Source organism: Halichoerus grypus, chromosome 2, assembly GCF_964656455.1.
Source record: "Halichoerus grypus chromosome 2, mHalGry1.hap1.1, whole genome shotgun sequence".
Lineage (NCBI taxonomy): Eukaryota > Metazoa > Chordata > Mammalia > Carnivora > Phocidae > Halichoerus > Halichoerus grypus.
In genome coordinates this window covers 130,561,368-130,581,670 of record NC_135713.1, presented here as the reverse complement: position 1 = coordinate 130,581,670, position 20,303 = coordinate 130,561,368, and the positions used below count along the sequence as shown (strand labels likewise).

The window sequence follows — 20,303 nt, the reverse complement described above, 5'->3', positions numbered from 1 at the left end:
ATCTGAGAGGTGGCATGGGACAGGACGATGTCTGGGGGCCCCGGGGTTAGTGCTGGCTCTAGGCTGACCGCTAGCACAGGGAGCTCAGTGTTGCTCATTTGTGATAAAAACAGGATTGGACTAGGCAGTCAAGAAGGTTCCTTCCTGCTCTGACTTAAGAGCAGCTGCTGAGGAACATGGAGGTGTGAACGGTTAGCAGAGGCCTGGAAGCGGTGATACAGACCCGGAGGATGGGTTAGCCCAGTGATGGGTATTAAGGAGGGCACGTACTGCATGGATCAATGGATCGTGGAACACTACATCAAAAACTAATGATGTACTGTATGGTGACTAACATAACATAATAAAATAAAATTAAATAAATAAATAAAAAAGACCCAGAGGAGGCTGGCCTGTTCTCAGAGGTCTTTCCCTTCGTGATGCAAGCACACAGCCTCCACAAAGTGGCCCCTTGAAAAGTGAGCAAGTTATTTCTTCCACCGTAGGTGGGTATTGAGCAAATTAGGTATAGTCAGTTACAGACTATTTGGCTGTCGTAATTTGAAGAATATTCACGATTTACTAACCTGCTTATGATACACTCAAGTTTAAAAGTAATTTTCAGAATTATGTGAGTAGTGTGATTATATTATAATAAAAGCCAAAAAACTAAACTAACACAAAAAGCTAAAAAAAACCCCTGAGGACTGTAAAAAGTCAGCAAAATGCTATTGGTGGTTGTGTAAGAGTTAGAGAATTCTCATTAATGTTAATGTTTTCCAAATTTTGTCGTGTGATTAGAATACCATTAAAAATGGGGGGGGGAAGAGCAAGATTGTCTGGAAAAGAAAAAGAATGTATAAAAACCAACAGAAAGGAAATTTGGTGTGAAGAGGCTTAGAGCCCTTCTCCCATAGACTTCACCAGAAGCCTATTTGTGATCAATGTGCAAAGTAATTTGTTTTCAGTCACTTCTGAACTGAATTTGAGGCTCTGAATAATTTTAATCAGAAGAGTCAAGGTGGAAGAGAAATGCTCAGAGCATAGTACCTTTTGTGTCCGTGTTTCCCCAAAACTGTACGTATTTCTCTGTTAGAGCCCTGTTGTGTTATTTCTAGCATCATGTGCTGGCCCCTCTTGAGAGCTCTTTGGGGGCGGAAATTGCAGAGATGTTCAAATAACTGTTTGTTGAATTGGAATCCTAAATGGTTTGATTACCAAGAGCCTTTTTTCTCTCCGAAAACCAGAGAAGCGTCCCTCAAATGTGTGCTATTGGTGAAGAGCAAGTGGCAAGAGAGAAAATTCATATACTTGAGCACTTTCTCTCATTTAAGTAATCCTCCAGACTGCTAGAAATTAGTGAAAACATTTCTCGTGTTTGCCTATGGAATCTGTTCTCCCATCCACATTAAATGGGATGTGTTTAGCCGGGATCCCTTTGTTGATTATCTCTTCTGCTCACCAAGGCAGACAGACCTTAACCATCATAACACGGCCTTTGAAATTTTATGGGAATCAAGTTTAGTTCCAACGATCCAATTTAGTTCTGTTAAATTAGTGCTGTAGAGCCTGGTAGAACATTTTTGTCTTCTAATCAGCCTTGATTTAGGGCTATTTACAAGCAGCTGGATAGGCAGGGAAAAAATTGCTGAGGAAGTCTTGGAATTTGCATCAACCTGAACCTCAGAACAGTGCTAGAGGTCAGAAGACATTAATACCTTATTGTGATATTTCATCCCAAGAACCTTTATATTTTAACAGTGGCCTCTTTTCGCTTAAAGGAGTTATATCACAGATGTGGGGGTTTGCATCCCCTACACTCATCTGAACCTGCTCTTGTGGGTAGCCTCAGGTGGCATACAATAGAGAAGGAAATAATCACCTAAAATGTATGTAAGAAATTCAGAATGCCAAGTAAGAAGGGATCTTCAAGACCATCCGTGATTCTTTGGTTTTCAAATGTGATACTCAAAACCAAGGGAAGGAAGGTTATCTGCTAATGACCATCTAGTTTCTCAGCGTCAGATCAGGATAACCCTGTCTTCTGCTAATCAGTGATCTTTTCAGTAGGGCCTATTGCATCTGCCTAAGATTTGTGGAGGATCACTAAATTTACCTAGAAATCAAGTTGCAGTGACCCAAGGAATGAGATACACAAAAGTGTGAACAGTATGATTATTTTATGGATTTCCTATTGAAGCCTAAGCCCATAATAGCTAACAGAGGCTACTTGGAGAAAGAAATCCCACTGTTGGGGAGCCTAACACCACATAGCTTTTCAAATGAGAAGGTTCTACCCTATTTCTAACCTGAATTCTTCATGCTGACATTTCAGCCTCATTCCTTCTGTACCTTCTCTAGTCGATAGTTCCTAATAATGAAGTTGGTCTATTGATTTGCTGCAAGTGAGTCCATAATTGTGGCCTGTTTCATTTGCTAGTGTGAATTAAAGATTTTAGTGAAAATCTTTGAGATTGTTAAAGAGAAGAAGATTAACTTGTTCGGCCAAGAGGATTCTCCAGGTTTTCGTGTAGGTAGGAACTCTAAGCTCTTGAGCATGTAATGGACTGCTTTAAAATGAAGAACTATGACATTGAACGTTGAATGCTCTTTATGTTTTATGGATGTTTTCCACCTACATTCTCAGGCCCTTAGGATTGCATACTTTTACTTTAACAAGAAGCTGTTAGTGAAAATGTAGTGGAAACCAGGCTAAGTAGCAGCAGGCTGTGGATATGTATATTTCAGGCTAATTGTTTCAGCGATATGTTTAGAGACTTTGTAGTTTTTATTTAGAGCTTGTATATATCCTCCCAGTGCCTGAGAAGTAGGGCAGGCGCACAAAACCAAATTAATTCAAGTTCCAACCTGAGAAATATGTTCTTTCTGATTTTCCAGAATCTGTACCAAAATGTACTGTTATGAATATTCACATGGTCTCTGTACTTATTATTTGCATACAGATTTAAATCGAAAACTTCTTGTGAAAGGTCTGGGTTAACCCTGCACCCCTGGGATGAGGGGATGGAATTAAATACAGAGCAATATATGGTGATCATGTTTGTAAATTTGGGATTATCAGAATTTATGGTGAATGGTAAAGAGAATTCTTTTATGAAATTCAGAACATGAACTCTTGTCTTTTAAATGTATTATTAATATTGGTCCTTTTGGTGCTCTGGGTCAAATAAAAACCTGTAAAAACATGGAGATTCTCTTTTAAAAGTCAGCATGGAGTTGCCAATGAAGATAATTTAGCCTCTGATTTTTTTTATATACATGGTATATCATGAATGTAAGAATCAGAAATATTGATTCTTTATCTTTCTTCTTTTTCAGCTACTCAGTGACTGTGCAAGAGTCATACCCACATCCCTTCGATCAAATCTACTACACCAGCTGCACTGACATTCTGAACTGGTTTAAATGCACACGGCACAGGTAATCGAAGCTCAGATATATTTATGAGTTTGGCTAACTGGGAAGTCCTTTAATGCAGGGACATTAAACATTTGAGAAGATGCATCCATTCATCTCGTGAATAGTTACTGAGTGCTTGCTATCATCTTAGCCTTGTTCTAAACCATAGGAGATACGGAAAAGCAAAACCGCTGTCTGTGCCCTTGAGGAGCTTACAGAGAAAGGGTCTACTGCTTACCATCATTTGGTTAGCAAGAATTCATGCAGCTTGTGTGTGGTGCATAAACGGGGGAGACGCTCTTCAATATGGACATCATAGGTATCAAGAGACTCATATTCCAGTGTATGTTTCTACTTGAATATCTGACTCAATTTAGACTAACTTAATTTTTTTTTTTTTTTTTTTAGAGTGAGAGAGCACATACACGCACGTGCACAGGGTCAGGGGGATGGGGGCAGAGGGAAAAGGGAGAGGGAGAGAGAGAATTTTAAGCAGGCTCCAGTGCAGAGCCTGACGTGGGGCTTGATCTCATAACCCTGAGATCATGACCTGAGCCGAAATCAAGTATCAGATGCTTAACCAACTGAGTTACCCAGGCACCCCTAGACTAACTTAAATTTGACCTCAACTTAAGACACATATTTTTTTTCCTATAAATGTGAAAACAGAAAAGAAAAATATCTTAAATATTAATGTTAATATGGAAGGGAACCTTGATACCTTACTTTCATTTGTAAAATACTTATAGTGGTGTGAGTGATGGGTCTAAATATGACATCTGTTGATTTATGCTGCACTAAATGTTATGCTCAATGTTATTTCTTCAGACAAGCTTTCCTTGTCTACTCTATCTAAACAAGTATTCCCATACTGTCACACTCTCTTCCCTTACTCCGGCCTTATTTTTCATTACAACATATAATCGTTACCAGTCATTATATGACATATTTATTCGTTTAATGTGGATCTGTACTTAAATTCTATAGGTCTTTCTTCCCCAGTGGAATATACATTTCTTGAGGGCAAGGCTTTATATTGTTTTGCTCACTGTGAGTTATTTTCCCAATGCCTAGAGCGGTGCCTGGAATATAGTGAGTGCTCAGTAAACATGTGTTATATAAATAAATCAGTGAATGAATGAAGCTTTAGTTAAATGAGGGTCATTTGTCTATATATAACCTATTTTATAGTGGGATGAGACTGTATTGTCATAGGTTTTTCAAGGAATTCTCTGAATTCTTCTTTTAAAACATATGTAAGTAAATGATAATTAGATCAGTGTCATATCTGAAATTTTTTTAAAAGATTTTATTCATTTATTTGAGAGAGACAGCGAGAGCATGAGCAGGAGGAGGGGGAGTGGGAAAGGGAGAAGCAGACTCCCCGCTGAGCGTGTAGCCCGATGCAGGGCTTGATCCGAGGACCCTGGGATCATGACCTGAGCCGAAGGCAGACGCTTAACTGACTGAACCATCCAGGCGCCCCTCATATCTGAAATTAATCGATACTTCCCGAGGTATCTCAAGATAAGTGAAATAGGAAAGTCATGAAACTTCTGATCCCTTGAAATAAAGTATAGGTTGGCTAAAATGGGCAATTTTAATATATTCTTAAGCAAAGGGGTGCCTGGGTGGCTCAGTCGTTAAGCGTCTGCCTTCGGCTCAGGTCATGATCCCAGGGTCCTGGGATCAAGCCCCGCATGGGGCTCCCTGCTCGGCAGGAAGCCTGCTTCTCCCTCTCCCACTCCCCCTGCTTGTGTTCCCTCTCTTGCTGTGTTTCTCTCTGTCAAATAAATAAATAAAATCTTTAAGAAAAAATAAACTACTCCTTTAAAAAAATATAGATATATATATTCTTAAGCAAAAAGAAAAGAGTTAGCATAATATTGTTCAAGAGTGAAACAAATAATACATTATATATATAAAAAAAAGACATACAGTCCATGTTCCTTCTTACCTATTTTAGAGTACTTTGTTTTTTATACTTTTATTATATTTAATAGCTCTTTTGTATCAAAATATAAATTCTTTATTTCTGATCAAATTGCTGGTCAAAAGAAGTAACAATGTGATTTTTCCTTCCGTGCAGAATCAGTTATCGGACAGCCTATCGGCATGGGGAGAAGACTATGTATAGGCGCAAATCCCAGTGTTGTCCTGGATTTTATGAAAGCAGGGAAATGTGTGTCCGTAAGTAAGACCTCCATCACTTTGTGGGGCGCTTGTGTTTCCCAGCGCTGGTTTGCACATGTGAATGGCAGCTGAGATGGAGGCCTGGGGAGGTGGGGCAGCTTGGATCATTCCCTGTCACCCTGGGCTGCTGCTTTCCTGGTCTGTGGAATGACGGAAGCGTTGTTCTGTCCCTGTGTCCTATCAAAAATCTCCACATGAATCTCACTTGAGGAGAAAACAGACGTTATAGAAGGATAATTTAAGGCCGGATGTCGCAGTGTTAATTACCGTTTTGCAATAAATGTCTCTTTGGAAACTGGTCAAGGAGTCACTAGACTCAGGTCACAGAAGGGAACAGAGGCAGGACTTTTCCGCCGCAGCTGACCAGAGTCCCGAGGCAGCTTCTGAGAGGCCAGTGTGTTCTTTCCTGGTACACAGAAGGATGAGGCTTGCAAAACGCAAAGGAGCTTTCACACTAAGAAACCACTCTAAGTCTGGGTCACAAAGTACACCTTCTTTGTTTGTCACTTTCTGTCTCCCCTCCCCATCTCACCAATTCATTCTGAAATGTCTCAAGGGAAGTTGGATATTTTACAATTCACTTCGGAAAATTTTGGAGTATCATGTGCAATTAAGTTTGCAATTGAGGTTTCTGACTACTGTGTTGAGGACGTAGAGAAGAGAGATCATTAAAAAGGGGGTGTATTCAACTATTTTGGCTCTACACACAGCTAAGAGGGGCAACATTGCTTTCCGAGCTAAGACACTGGTGTTGAGTAGCATCGAGAGAGACAAGGTTCTGCTCCAAACTGAAGGCATTAGAAATGACTGGACACATGCTGGCTTAAGTACCTGCAGGGCTGGGTAATAGCACTGGGTGACCTCGGAGAAGCCTTATACCTGTTTGAGTCTCCTTTGATCTCAAGTGGAGAAAAGACTTAAATGGATATAATGGATATTGTCTGTGTCCTCTTCCTTCCAATGACTGGATTCTTTTTTTTTTTTTTTTTTAAGATATATTTATTTTAGAGAGAGAGAGAGAATGGGGGGAGAGGCAGAAGGAGAGAGAATCCTCAAGCAGACTTCCCACTGAGCGTGGAGCCTAATGCAGGGCTTGACTCTGGGCTTGATCCCAGGACCCTGAGATGATGAGCCCAGCTGAAATCAAGAGTTCGCCTCTTAACTGACTGAGCCACCCAGGAGCCCCTGGATTCTATTCTTTATAGGAACAGGGGCAGTTCCTCAACTTTAATTTAGAACCAGGGCTGTATGTAGTAATAAATGTTCATTGAAAAAATTAGAAAATGTAACAAAAGAAAAGGAAACGAAAGAAAAAAAAGGAAAGGAAAGGAAAGGAAAAGAAAAAAATACAGTGTGAATATCTTTCCTGGTTAGTAAATGTACTTTTGTAACATACTACAAATGTAAGTGTGTTATTGCATTATAGATATTTAACAAATTTCAGCTGTTGAATATTTACATGATTTCCATGTTTTAGCTATTATGAACTGCTGTAGAAGACATCATTGTGGTTAAATCTTTGTTCATCCCCTTAATTAATAGGTAAAGATAAATTCCTGGAAGTAAAATTGCTGGGTCAGAGGTATACACGTATTTTTCAGATGTTTGGTGTGTTCCCACTTTATGCTCCCACCTGCAGTATGTGGGAATGCTTTTTTGCTTATACCCTGTGCCAATTTTCCCTTTACTAATTTTTTTCTTAATTTGCATGTCTTTGATTAATAAGGATGCCGAATAAGAAAAATTACATGTTTGTAATCAAACATCTTAGAGGATAATCACCAACTGATCTCTGTGGCCCAGGCTGATGGGAATTTTCCAAGGAAAGCCCTGAGTGCACACAGGGGCAGAGGGGTGGGGGTGGACCCCGGCTGTCTGGGCCAGCCACTTCCCAGAAGCTTCAGGGTAACATTATCTTGGTGCCCATGCTAGGGAGGGCTCAAACTTACAGGAACAATGGTCAGTATGGTAAGGGAGTGGTGTTATCTCCCAAGGTTCATTTCTATTACCCAAGTGACAGAAATTATATATAAAGTCATGATGCTATTTCATGAAGTGACACAGAGCCTGGAGGGCTATCTTCTGGTCATACCTTCTCTCCTTGAAGGCCTTGCACATGGGAAGCTAGATTTTACCGGCAAGCTGGTGTGAGGACCGTGGATCCAAGCAGGGTCAGTCGGTGTTTAGTGCTTCATGGTCCCAGCCTTCCAGAACCCAGCACCTCTGTCATTTCATTCAGTACTGCGGCCCATCTCAGGATGCTGGGCAATCCCATGACCCCATCATACCTGAATATTATAATGGTAAAAATAACTTTCCTTTATCTTACACTAGACAGGTTGCAAGTTGTCCCCCTGACTTCTTGGATGGGTATCTCTGGCATTTGCCTCTAAAATTCTCCTTTTTCTACGCCTTCCATCTGACCAACTGCCCCTGGAGACTGAAACATTTTTCCTTTAGATATGGTAATAGATTTAATCAGCTCTCTGTCTGGTCTCAGAGGCCTGGGAGCTATTTGGTCTCTTTAAGGGTATTTTGCATCTCTCCACTCTGATGTGTTGATTTCATAGCTTAACCCCAGAGAACAATCAAGCTTCCCTTACTTCCTTGTTCTTGGAGGTGCCTCCAGTCCATCTTCTCTGCCCTCCCCAGCCGGCACCAGTGAGGAACCCCTGTGGATAGGGAAGGAAGAGAGAACACATGATTCTTGGTTCTGCTTTCAGAATCTCTTTTTTCAATTAGGTTTTGCTGCCAGGCACCTAGCATAGTCACCATTGTTAACTGTTTCCAGTTACCAGAAGGAATGGAAACACAGGGATCGGTTATAATTTTAGTTTAATTTTTGGTAGTGAGTTTTCCTAGAAGGCAAAAAAGGGCGATTTCATGCACATACATACCTGTATTTGAAAAAAAGTTTCCTTCAGGTAGCTGGAGTAGCTCCTTCTGGAGAGCAAGCTCCATCCTCCCATCTCCACCTACCCCTGCTTCATCCTGCCAACGATGATGCATTTCTCCTAGACTCAGACTGCGCAGAAGCTGCTGGTCTGTAGAGCACAAGCTGAGTGGCCAGGCTCTATGTCCAGAAGACAGATTATGTCATCAGGCAGGAAGAGCCAAAACGGAAAATACAGGGTATGGCAATGGAATCTGGGTAGGGAAAAAAAGAATGGTTGGAAAATTTTCCATAAGGAAAATATTATTAGACCTGAAGATGTCTATGATTTCTTGATGAGGTTTTCACCTGTTCCCCAAAATAATTAAACTTTTACGTTTATTCATCTTTCAGGGTTACTATTCTTGCCTAATCTTGTGTCTCATTACTTTTGATTTGGAGAAATTAAAATATTAATGAAGAAACGCCCAGAGGAATGAAATGGATTTAGTATGTGTGCGTCTGTTTGTACATTTGTATGTGTATATAGGTTTGTGGTGTGTGTCCATGTATGTGTATACATGATTTTTTGTTATTTATTAACATTTTTTTTTTCATTTGAGTATAGTTGACACACGGTGTTATGTCACTTTCAGGGGTGATTCACATAGTGATTCAACTTCTCTATATGCAATGCTGTGCTCACCACGAGCATGGCCACCATCTGTCATCATAGAATGCTATGCCAGTTATCACTAGCTACATTTCCTATGCTGGGCCTTTTATTCCTGTGGCTGATTCATTCCATAACCAGCAGCCTGTATGTCCCTCTCCCCTTCACCCCTTTGCCTGTCTTTTTACCCCCTTCCCTTTGGCAACCATCAGTTTGTTCTCGGTATTTATAGGTCTGATTCTGCTTTTTTGTTGTTTATTCATTTGTTTTGTTTTTTAGATACCACACATGAGTGAAATCACACGGTATTTGTCTTCCTCTGTCTGACTTATTTCACTGAGCATATACTCTGGAGGTCCATCCATGTTGTCATACATGGCAAAAATCCCATCCTTTTCTTTGGCTGTATGATATTCCATTGCATGTGTGTGTGTGCGTGCGTGTATGCGCACGCACATGCATGCACACATCTTCTTTATCCATTCTTCTTGTTAAGATTTCATTCTTTTTATGGATCAGTAATATTCCATTGTGTACATATGCCACATTTCTTTTATCCATTTATCATCCATCGATGGACGCTAGGTTGTTTCTGTCTCTTGGCTTTTATACATAATGCTGCTATATACATAGGGATGTAGAAACCTTTATGAGGTAATGTTTTCGTTGCCTTCAGATAAATATCCAGAAGTGGAATTGCTGATTCACATGGTAGTTCTATTTTTAATTTTGTGAGGAACCTCCATGCTGTTTTTCATAGTGGCTGTACCAGCTTGCATTCCCACCAACAGTACACTGGCTTCCCTTTTCTCCACATCCTTGCCAACACTTGTTATTTCTTGTCTTTTGGATCATAGCTGTTTTAACAGGTGGAGATGATATCTTTTTGTGGTTTTGATGTTTTTGTGTTTCCCCACTGATTAGTGATGATGAGCACTTTTTCGTATACCTATTGGCCATCTGTATGTCTTCTTTGGGAAAATGTCTGTTCAGATCCTCTGCCCACTTTTTAATTAGATTTTTTTTATTTTTTTATTTATTTTGGCTATTGAGTTGTATGAGTTTTTTATATACTTGGGATATTAACCCCTTATCAGATATATGATTTGCAATGATTTGCAAATGTTTTCTTTTATTGGTAGGTTGCTTTTCATTTTCTTGATGATTTCCTTCATAGCGCAGAGGCTTTTTAGTTTGATGGAGTCACACTTGTTTATTTTAATTTTTGTTGCCTTTGTTTTTGGTGTCATAGCCATAAACTTATCACTAAGATTAATATTAAGAAGCTTACTGCCTATGTTTTCTTCTGGGAGTTTTATGCTTTCAGGTCTTGTATTCAAGTCTTTAATTCATTTTGAGTTTGTTTTTGTGTGTGGTAAAAGACAGTTGTCTAGTTTCATTCTTTTGCATGTGACTGTCCAGTGTTCCCCACACCATTTATTGAAGACAATGTCTTTTCCTCATTGTACATTTGTGGCTCCTTTGTCATAAATTAATTGACCATGTATGCCTGGGTCTATTTCTGGGCTCTCTATTCTGTTCCATTGATCTCTGTGTCTGTTTTTATGTCAATGCCCTACTGATTTGATTACTCTAGTTTGAAATCAGGAATCATACTGACTCCAGCTTTGTTCTTATTTCTCAAGCTTGCTTTGGCTGTTTGGGTTTTTTTGTGGTTTCACACAAATTTCAGGATTGTTCTGTTTCCATGAAAAATGTCATTGGAATTTTGATAGGGATTGTGTTGAATCTGTAGGTAGCATTGGGTGGTATGGGCTTTTTAACAATATTAATTTTTCTAATCCATAGAGTGGGATATCTGATATATTGAAGTTATGAATATAAAAACCTGGTGTTTCTTATGCCAAATTCAGCTTATAGATGTTTCATTCATCAGTCTAACAAACTCTACTAAACACACTGAAGGGCTTCTAACTAATGTTTTACAAATTTAAACACCATCAAGTTTTTAAAATGGAATTTATGCTTTTAAGATGGAATAAACATTATAGAGTTTGATTGTCTCACACATTTCCATATTAAATTCAAAATTTTCACCAGGCTGAAAGATAGTTACCCTCTAAGTAAATAATTATGTCATCTCATGTTTTTGCTTTACTGTAAAAAAAAATTTGGTGTATCTTTTCAGTTTGCTGAAGTTTTTAATTAATTAATTTGTTTCTTTTGATTGTAGTAAAAAAATACATGGCATGAAATTTCCCATTTTCCTAATTTTTAAATGTATTATTCAGTGGTATTAAGTGTATTTACTTTGTTGTGCAACAGATCCCTAGAACTTTTTCATCTTTTAAAAACTGGAACTCTATACATATTAAATCTTAATTCCCCTTCTTCCCTTACCCCAGCCCTTGGCCATCACCTTTTAACTTCTTTCTGTTTCTGGGGTTTTGCTACTTTAGAGACTTTATGTGAGTGGAATCATATAGTCTTTGTCCTTTTATGACAGACTTATTTCACTTAGTATCATGTCCTCGAGCTTCATCCATGTTATACCCTTTGCTAGAAATTCTTTTCTTAAGCCTACATAATATTCCTTTGTATTGTTTTCTGAAGTTTTTAAAATATCAGGCAACATGGTCCTTGATTACTACCTTGATGGAACATACTGAGCCCATTGTCTACTATAGATGTTGTATTCCATATTCCTGAAATTTGAGACCTATCCTGTCTTAGTCCTCTTTTTCAGGTTAGGTTAGAACCATCGACCCAGTTAGTGTCTCTGTTTGATTAAATTTGACATAACTTTTAGTCATTAAAATATATAAATGTATTTTTTTTGCCTAAGTTTACTGTGGTAATTGCTACAATTATGATTTCTTTTCATGTAATTCTTATATTTTATGACCCATATCTCTTGTAAATATTAAAATGATATCTGATTGCATCTTGCAAATCTCACGGCTATGTTCAAATGTGAAATCATAACCTCTAAGGTCATCTTGTTAATGCTCTTCCACCTTGCCTTGATGCTGGTCCCGTGTATTGTCTGAAGTTTGCAAGAGTGACAGTTATGTGGCTCTTCCTCCAATGTATTAATTTTGTCTATAGGATCAGCAGTCTCCAGATACTTTGCATCTTCCATCTTCTCAAACACCCTACCCCTATATATATATATTCCATACAGTTCCCTAATTTAGAATTTTGATCTTGTTCCTAAAATGAAAAGATGCATAACACAAATTGGCCTAAATGTAGTGTGTTCCAAGATTATATATTAACATCTATTTCTCCCTTGTTGTTTTGCCTCCCTCACTGATCCTTCCTCCCTTCCTTCCTATCTACCTACCTGCCAATTCACTCATCCAATTACTAGACACTTAAATAGTTTAGTGGATGCACGAGCATCATTTTGTATCTCACTTTGTGCATGTGAGTGATTCATAAGATAAATTAGATGGGATTCTGGGACAAAGGGCATGCATGTTGTATCATGAAGGATCAGGTTCAGCTATGAGATAAAGTTTGTTTCTTTCTCACATCAGAGCCTAGAGTTGGGTAACCCAGTAGGGGACCCAGACAATTTCCACCTTTTCCTCCACCGCCCCTAGGGTGCAACCTTCATCTTCATATACCATTATGGATCTCCACATATCAATCCTGGTCCTAAGAAATGGATGGAAGAGGTGGGAGAAAGAGACAAATGGCAATGCCAGCTGCCTTTTTTTTTTTTTTAAGATTTTATTTACTGGAGAGAGAGAGAGAGAGAGAGCACGAGTGGGGGGAGGGGCAGAGGGAGAGGGAGAAGCAGACCCCCCGCTGAGCAGGAAACTCAATGAGGAGCTCAATCCAAGGACCCTGGAATCATGACCTGAGCCAAAGGCAGACACTTAACTGACTGAGCCATCCAGGCACCCCTAAAGAAAGTTCTTTTAAATGGAAGTGATCACATTCCATTTCCACTTGGCCAGAACTTAGTCACAGGACTCCCTAACCTGCAAGAGCATCTGAATTCTGAATGGTCAAGGGCCCAGTAAAAATATATTTTTTATGGGAAGGAAATAATGGATATGAGGAGACAGGAGCCCTCTGAGCCACATTTTAAGATTTTTTGATACAAATTTCCAAATTGCTGTCCAAACAGGTTGTAACAATTTGCTTGTCCACTAAAGTATATGAGGGTGCCCACTTCTCCATATCTTCACCAACACTAGGTATTACTATTGCTTTCATCCTATTGGGGGAAAATGGTACCTGCCTTACTATGTATTCCCTTAATTACTAGTGAAGATGTTCTCTCCAAAAACATACGTTTATTAGCCTTGGTTCCAAGGATGAGGATAGTCTGGGGGGTACAGTGAGACTGCTTTGTTCTTCAGAGAGTCACGGAAATGCTGACTAGGAGGAAGAGGTGACAGTGGAGAAAAAAGGGAGACAGTCTGGCACTGGGACTTGAATACCAAATGTGAAGGTCAAAGGCAGAAGGCCCAGGCCCTTCAGAGCCTCTGATCTTCAACAATGTTGCTGGGTTCCATTCCCTCCTCACCCCAGAGTTTCCCAGGTCCCCCTCTCCCAAGACCTCAAATGTTTGCAGCTCTGGGGATGGTGTGGAGCCAGGGCAGCCTCTTACCTTCTCCCACAGCTTCCTCCATGAGCACTGAGGAGAGAGGAATAGTCTCTGGTCCACTGGTAGGGAGAGCAGTTTGAAGCAGTTCAAGCTGAAACACAAAGATGCGCTGGTCCATGGGAAGGAGCTGAGACCAGACTCATGATCATTATGGCGCTGCAGTTGTGGAGTATATGAGTGTTTGAGGCAGCTCTAAGTGGCCTCACCATTATCTACAAGACCAGAACTTCAAAAAGATGTGTTCAGAGTACACACAGCTGATTTCCAAACACATACTTGAAACCGACTTCTTAGCAAGTAGGAATCTCCTATAGATTTGCGTTCACGGAACTAGGAAAAGCTCACAGGAAAAGCAGCTGCGGAGTGGGAAGTTGGCGCCTCTCCCTCCATGGGAAGGACTGGTTAATCCTGGGACAAGGCTGGCCATATGTTCTTACTCCCATGTCCTAGGTCTCACCTTGGCTGATGACAGGGACTATAGACGTAAGCCAGGTTGCTTGGGGCAGCATCAGAATGGACAAAAGACACAGCCAGGGGCCCCTTCTCCAGGCCAGCTCCCATCCTTTTGCCCCAGATGCCCAGTCTGCTGCTGGATGCTGCTGCAAAGGAAGGGACCATTCTGAGAAATGTTTCCTTTGTGGTGGACTTAACTCTGCCTCCCTGTTTTTGTTAGATGGGGAAGGTCAAGTGCTAACTTCAAATTAAAGCTGTAAGGGGGGCATTGCAGGCAGTGTGGCTTGCGAGGAAGGTATAGGAAGAGGTTTGGGGTCTGGGTCACCCACTCTATTGCCTTGTAGGGCAGCCGCAATGATGGAAGATCAGTTCCCATGGGTGTGCCCTGCCTGTCTTTGGCATTCATTAAGAGAACTCTGGAACTGTAAACAAGAAGCCTTAACTCCCACACACTGAACAATATATGATTTCCTGTTCTTAGCAGAGACGAGTGTGACAATTGATTACCGTAGCAGTGAATGAATATTCACAGCTGATTTTTAACTTGGCCAATTTTTTGAAAAACAGAACTGGTCATAGGGAAATAAGGAGCTAGAACTGGGGTTGCTGTTTATATAAAAAATAATTATTGCAAATGCACCTTTATTCTTGTTTGAATGTCATGCTTCGGTAAGCAATGGGTTTTAAACCCAAATATTGGGTTAAGGGCTTAAAGACATCTGTAGCTCACTTACACAGGACTATTTTTCTTCCAAGAGGCAGATAGGTTACGTAGATGGCACTTTAAGGGGACACATAACCCATACGTTTCCCCTATTTCTTTTTTTTTTTTTTGTACTAGAATATTATGTGATGCTAAATTGGAATTAACAAAAAGCTTCCCTTTGGGGAGAGAGAGCACTGTCCTTTAGAAGCAACAACCTGGAACATTGTGTTTAGAAGGATTCTGAGGGGGGTGCTTGGGTGGCTCAGTCAGTGAAGCATCCAACTCTTGGTTTCAGCTCAGGGCATGATCTCAGGGTTGTGAGATCAAACCCCACGTGGGCTCTGAGCTCAGCAAGGAGTCTGCTTGAGATTCTCTCTCCCTCTGCCCCTCCCCCCCACCTCTCTCTCTAAAATAAATAAATAAATCTTTAAAAAACCAGAAGGAAGGCTGCCTGGGTGGCTCAGTCGTTAGGTGTCTGCCTTCGGCTCAGGTCATGATCCCAGGGTCCTGGGATCGAGCCCCGCATCAGGCTCCCTGCTCTGCGGGAAATCTGCTTCTCCCTCTCCCACTCTCCCTGCTTGTGTTCCCTCTCTCGCTGTCTCTCTCTCTCTCTGTCAAATAAATAAATAAAATCTTAAAAAAAAAAACAAAACCCAGCCAGAAGGATTCCGAGGCCATGCGTGTGCTAAGAGAGAGAACAGAGTGACTTATCAGTGATGTCTGTCATTGTCATTGGGTGGCCTGAGTGCCTTACTTGCCATCCCTGTAGTAGAGTCTAGGAGGCATCCTGTAGCATTTTGGACCTCTTGAGTCAGGGAGAAATTTGCGGTTCCCGAATCATGCAGCTGGTCATAGCTTCCTGTTATACCCACCTTCCCCCTTTAACCGTGAAGTCATATGCCCTTGTTTCTGCTGTTGTCCTCAGGAAAACCGAGCTCTCTCTTCATGAGCTGGAATATCTGCCAGACTAACTCAGGATTATATTGTCAGCAATTTAATTCAGGGAATTGAAAAAGAGACGTTGTCAACAGCCACATTTTGCATGGCGTCAGCCATAGGAGGGTCTGGGAGGAGTGAGAGTGCAGGCTTGGGCAAATTGTCCTAATGGGCAAGGTTTTTGGGAAGAACTGCACTGCAGATACTCATTTCCTTCACCTGGAGTTTATGGAAGAACACAAGAAATTCTTTAGTCAGGTTTCATGTCATTTTGGTCTTTTGCTGCGGCAAAGTTTTGGGCTCAGATTTTTCAAGATGAGAAGAGCTGGAGCACAGGGGCAAAATGCCTCGTTCAGGCTGTGAAGTTTCCACCTTTGGCGGAGGGCTGTTTATTGTCGAGCTGGACGTCTCTGGGGGAATTTAGGGAGGCAGAATGAGACCTTAAGGAGAGAGGAGCATCTCCCTGAAGCTGAAGGCGATCTGAGCCTTCTGCTCTGGATTTGCTTGACTCTCACAGGCTCAATTAATAATAAAGTTGTGATCTTGTCAAGTATTTCCCAACAACTGTGGCCGGTAGACTCTTTTGAGTCCAGATAAAAGCGAGACAATCCTGTTAGGCTAGCCAAAGAGACGTTGAACTGACAGCAGTCAGATGGTATGTTTCTAAGTATACCTACTCATGATGCCCTTTCTGCCACTGGCAGTGGATTTTTTCGTGTTTCCATAGGGACCCTGTATTCCGTTGCTATGGAACCCGACTTAGTGCAGAGGAACCTATCACTAAATACTGGGAAAGGCCCTTTGTCCCCATACTTCACCAGCAGAAATTCCAATTTTCCCACACATCTATTGGGACCTAAACTTCAGTTTTCCAGTTTTGCTCTTTGGTCTCTGCTAGTAGTAAAGATAGCAAAACTGATAAACAATGCCCAGAAATCTGTTGATTTACTGATGGTCAGTGTTTGCTCACTAGTTAGGATTTCATAAATAGGTACCATGGATTTAATAATAATAGTAATAGTAATAATAAACCATGAATTCGAGATAGCCTTAGTCCAAACAGATGGAAATCATGTCTACTGCCTGTTTTTTTTGCTTAAGAAAGCCTGACTTTAGAGTCCCATGGAGGTAGGGCCAAAGGGAAGCAATGAAAAATCCTTGCCTTATCTCTAGAAAATGAGTTCCTGCAATTTTAGCCTTTGCAGGACAGGTGGAATTCCCACAGGTCTAACAATTTATGCAGTCTCCTTACAGGGATAGATAATAGTTAATAGAAGAAGCTCAGAACTGAGAAGCAATTTTTATTGTACTATGGCTCAGATCTTTTTACAGCAAAGTCATTTTAAAATAATGGGAAAAACACATTTTGATTTAAATGACCAACCACAAAACATTGACCTGGCCAGGTGATGACAGAACTTGCATTTTTTGTCGTCTAGGATGGTGACCGTCAGCACCTTCACAGATAATCCAGTGGTAAATCCTAATACATCCCTGTGGGCCACACACAGAGCTGCAAAAGGAGGGGGGAGTCATGTAATAATATCAGCAGGGTTGCATGGACACTATTCTTCCCATAAGCTGCAGCAATATCCCAAGTTCCAGAGGTGGTTTTTGTCTTGATGAATAATTCTAAAAGGGTTGAAAGAAATCAGCTAGAGCTCCAAGAGAACCACTCCGTAGAGAAGCAGCCTTCTTAGGTAGACCATAGAGGACACCACGATTTGAAGGTGGACCTCCCTGGCCACCTGGGCACATCAGAGGGGCAATGGTTATGGGGGCAAGTCTAAAAACATAGCCCCCAAACTGATGTTTAAGCTCAAAAACAACTAGGTTGATCTATTGTACTTAGCATGTAATTGGGGGACAAAAATGAACTCTGCCACCCCAAATGAAATTGATCTGTTGATCCAAGGAGGAGAGTAGGTTTCTAGAAACTGGGACCCTGGGCCTTATCTGTAGTTATATGCCCCCAGTGTGAGCTACTGCATACCCATCCTATGGAATTCACTGTTGCATTATCCAGTGAGATTGGGAAACGCCTTGTGCTTGGTCCCCTTTCTCAAAGATTTATGGCTGTCTTGTAAAGGCTCTGGAAATGCTTGGAGTAAAGGTGTGTCTCAAATTTATTTGGCCGTGAAATTCTGCTCCCACTTTTCTTCCCCAAGAGCATGATAGAACTGATAGTTTTCAGAATCTACTTATTGGGAAACAATGCTATAAGGGATTTGGTGTTCTTTTGTAGAGACTTAGACTGGTAATTATAAATATTTAACTTATCAGGCACTCTTTGGATCTTTAATTTCTTGGGTTTTCTTCCCAGCTCCCCATAATTGACATATGACATGCAAGTTTAAGGTGTACAACATTTTAATTTGACACATTTACATGTACTGCAAAATGATTATAATAGGGTTAGTTAACACCTCCATCATCTTACAGAATTACCGTTTCTTGTTTGTGGTGAGAACATTTTTTAAAATCTTTATTTATTTGTGAGAGAGTGAGAGAGTGCAGGGGGAAGAGAGAAAAAGTCCCCGGCAGACTCGGCGCTAAGCATGGAGCTGATGTGGGGCTTGGTCTCACGACCCTGAGATCACAACCTGAGCACATGGTGAGAACATTTAAGACCTACTTTTCTTATCAAGTTTCTGTATATAATATAGTATTATTAACTATAGTTGACATGCTGTACATTAGAGTCCCAGAACTTATTACTGCGAGTTTGTACCCTTTGGGTTGTTTGGTTTTTGCTATTGAGTTGTATGAGTTTTTATATATTTTGGATATTAACCCCTTATCAGACATAAGATTTGCAAATATTTTCTTTCATACTGTAGGTTGACTTTTCATTTTATTGGTTGTTTCTTTTGCTGTGCAGAAGCATTTTACTTCAATACAATTCCACTTACTTATTTTTGCTTTCATTGCTTGTGCTTTCAGCATACTATCAAAAAAATCACGGCACTCCTTCCCTATGCTTTCTTCTAGGAGTTTTATGGTTTCAAGTTTTAATCCATTTTGAGTTAATTTTTGTAAGTAGTGTAAGAGAGGGATCCAATTTCATTCTTCTGCATGTGATTATCTACTTTTCTTAGCACCATTTATTTAAGAGACTCTACTCTCCCCATTGAGTATTCTTGGCTCTCTCCTCAAATATTAGTTGACCATTTATTCCCGGGGTTTATTTATGGGCTCTCAGATCTGTTGCAATGGTCTATGTGTCAATGCCATACTGTTTTCGTTATGATAGCTATGTAATATAGGCTGAAATCAGCAAGAATGATGCCTCCAGATTTGTATTTATTTCTTAAGATTACATTGGCTATTCAGGGGTGGTTTGTGGTTTTATAAGAATTTTGGGATTGTTGTTTCTATTTCTGTGAAACATGCTATTAAAATCCCAATGCTATTGGAAATCTATAGGGATAGCATTGAATAGGCTTTGGGAACTATGGACATTTTAACAATATTAATCCTTCCAATCCATGAACACGACATCTTTCCATTTATTTGTGTCTTCTTAAATTATTTTCATCAAAGTTTTGTAGTTTTCAGTGTACAAAAGTTTCACCTCCTTGGTTAAATTTATTCTTAAGTACTTTACTGTTTTTGATGCTGTTGTGAACAAAACCACTTCATTTCTTTTTCATGTATTTTGTCACTACTGTATAAAATTGAAACTGATTTTTGTATGTTGATTTTTGTATCCTGTAACTTTACCAAATTTGTTGATTAGTTCTAACTGCTTTTGATGGAGTCTTCAGGATTTTCTCTATATAAGATTATATTACGTACAGAGAAAATTTTACTTCTTCCTTTCTAATATTGATGCCTTTTTTTCTTTTCCTTACCTGATTGCTCTGGATGGGACTTCCAGGACTAAGTTGAATAGAAGTGGTGAGAGTGGGTGCCCTTGTCTCGTTCCAGATCTTAGAGGAAAAGCTTTCACTTTTTACCATTGAGCATGATGCTAGCCATGCGCTTTCTTAAGTTGACCTACATTCCTTACATGCCCAATTGTTTGAGAGTTCACATCATGAAAGGATGCTTTATTTTGGCAGATGCTCTTTCTGCCCCTATTGAGATGATCATTCAACTTATCTTTGATTAGATTAATGTGGTGTATCACATTTTATGTTGAACCATCTTTGCATCCCAAGGATAAATCCCTCTTGCATAGTGTATGTGATCCTTGTAATGTGCTCCTGAATTTGCTTTGCTAATATTTTGCTGAGAATTTTTGTTTCTATATTCATCAAGGATATTGATAGATAATTTACTTTTCTTGGAGTGTCCTTACTGGTTTTGATATCAGGATAATGCTGGCTTTGTAAAATGAGTTTGGGAGTGTTTTCTTCAATTTTGGGGAAGAGTTTGAGAAAAATTGGCACGAATTCTTCTTTAAATGTCTTGTAAATTCACCAGGGCAACATTTTGGTCCTGGGCTTTTCTTTGTTGGAAAGTTTTCTATCTCCTTACTCCT

General features: G+C 40.1%; 1 protein-coding gene and 1 long non-coding RNA gene across 4 annotated transcripts in view; one reads left to right on the top strand and one right to left on the bottom strand.

Annotated features, from left to right (window-relative positions):
* MEGF10 (multiple EGF like domains 10) overlaps window positions 1–20,303 on the top strand; it is a 159,412-nt gene that overhangs the window by 44,889 nt on the left and 94,220 nt on the right. For both annotated transcript variants that reach the window (XM_078067557.1, XM_078067556.1), the window contains exons 3-4: window positions 3,319–3,420; window positions 5,489–5,589. In XM_078067557.1, coding sequence (XP_077923683.1) covers window positions 3,319–3,420; window positions 5,489–5,589 — 203 coding nt within the window. The remainder of the gene's footprint in view (window positions 1–3,318; window positions 3,421–5,488; window positions 5,590–20,303) is intronic.
* LOC144381144 (uncharacterized) lies at window positions 6,594–8,659 on the bottom strand. Of its 2 annotated transcripts, XR_013445849.1 has the most exons (4): window positions 8,490–8,659; window positions 8,196–8,264; window positions 7,685–7,734; window positions 6,594–6,729 (listed from the first exon to the last, which is right to left on the bottom strand). It is a non-coding gene; the product is annotated as an uncharacterized LOC144381144 (long non-coding RNA). The 2 variants fall into 2 exon arrangements; XR_013445848.1 differs by having other exon boundaries at window positions 7,685–8,264.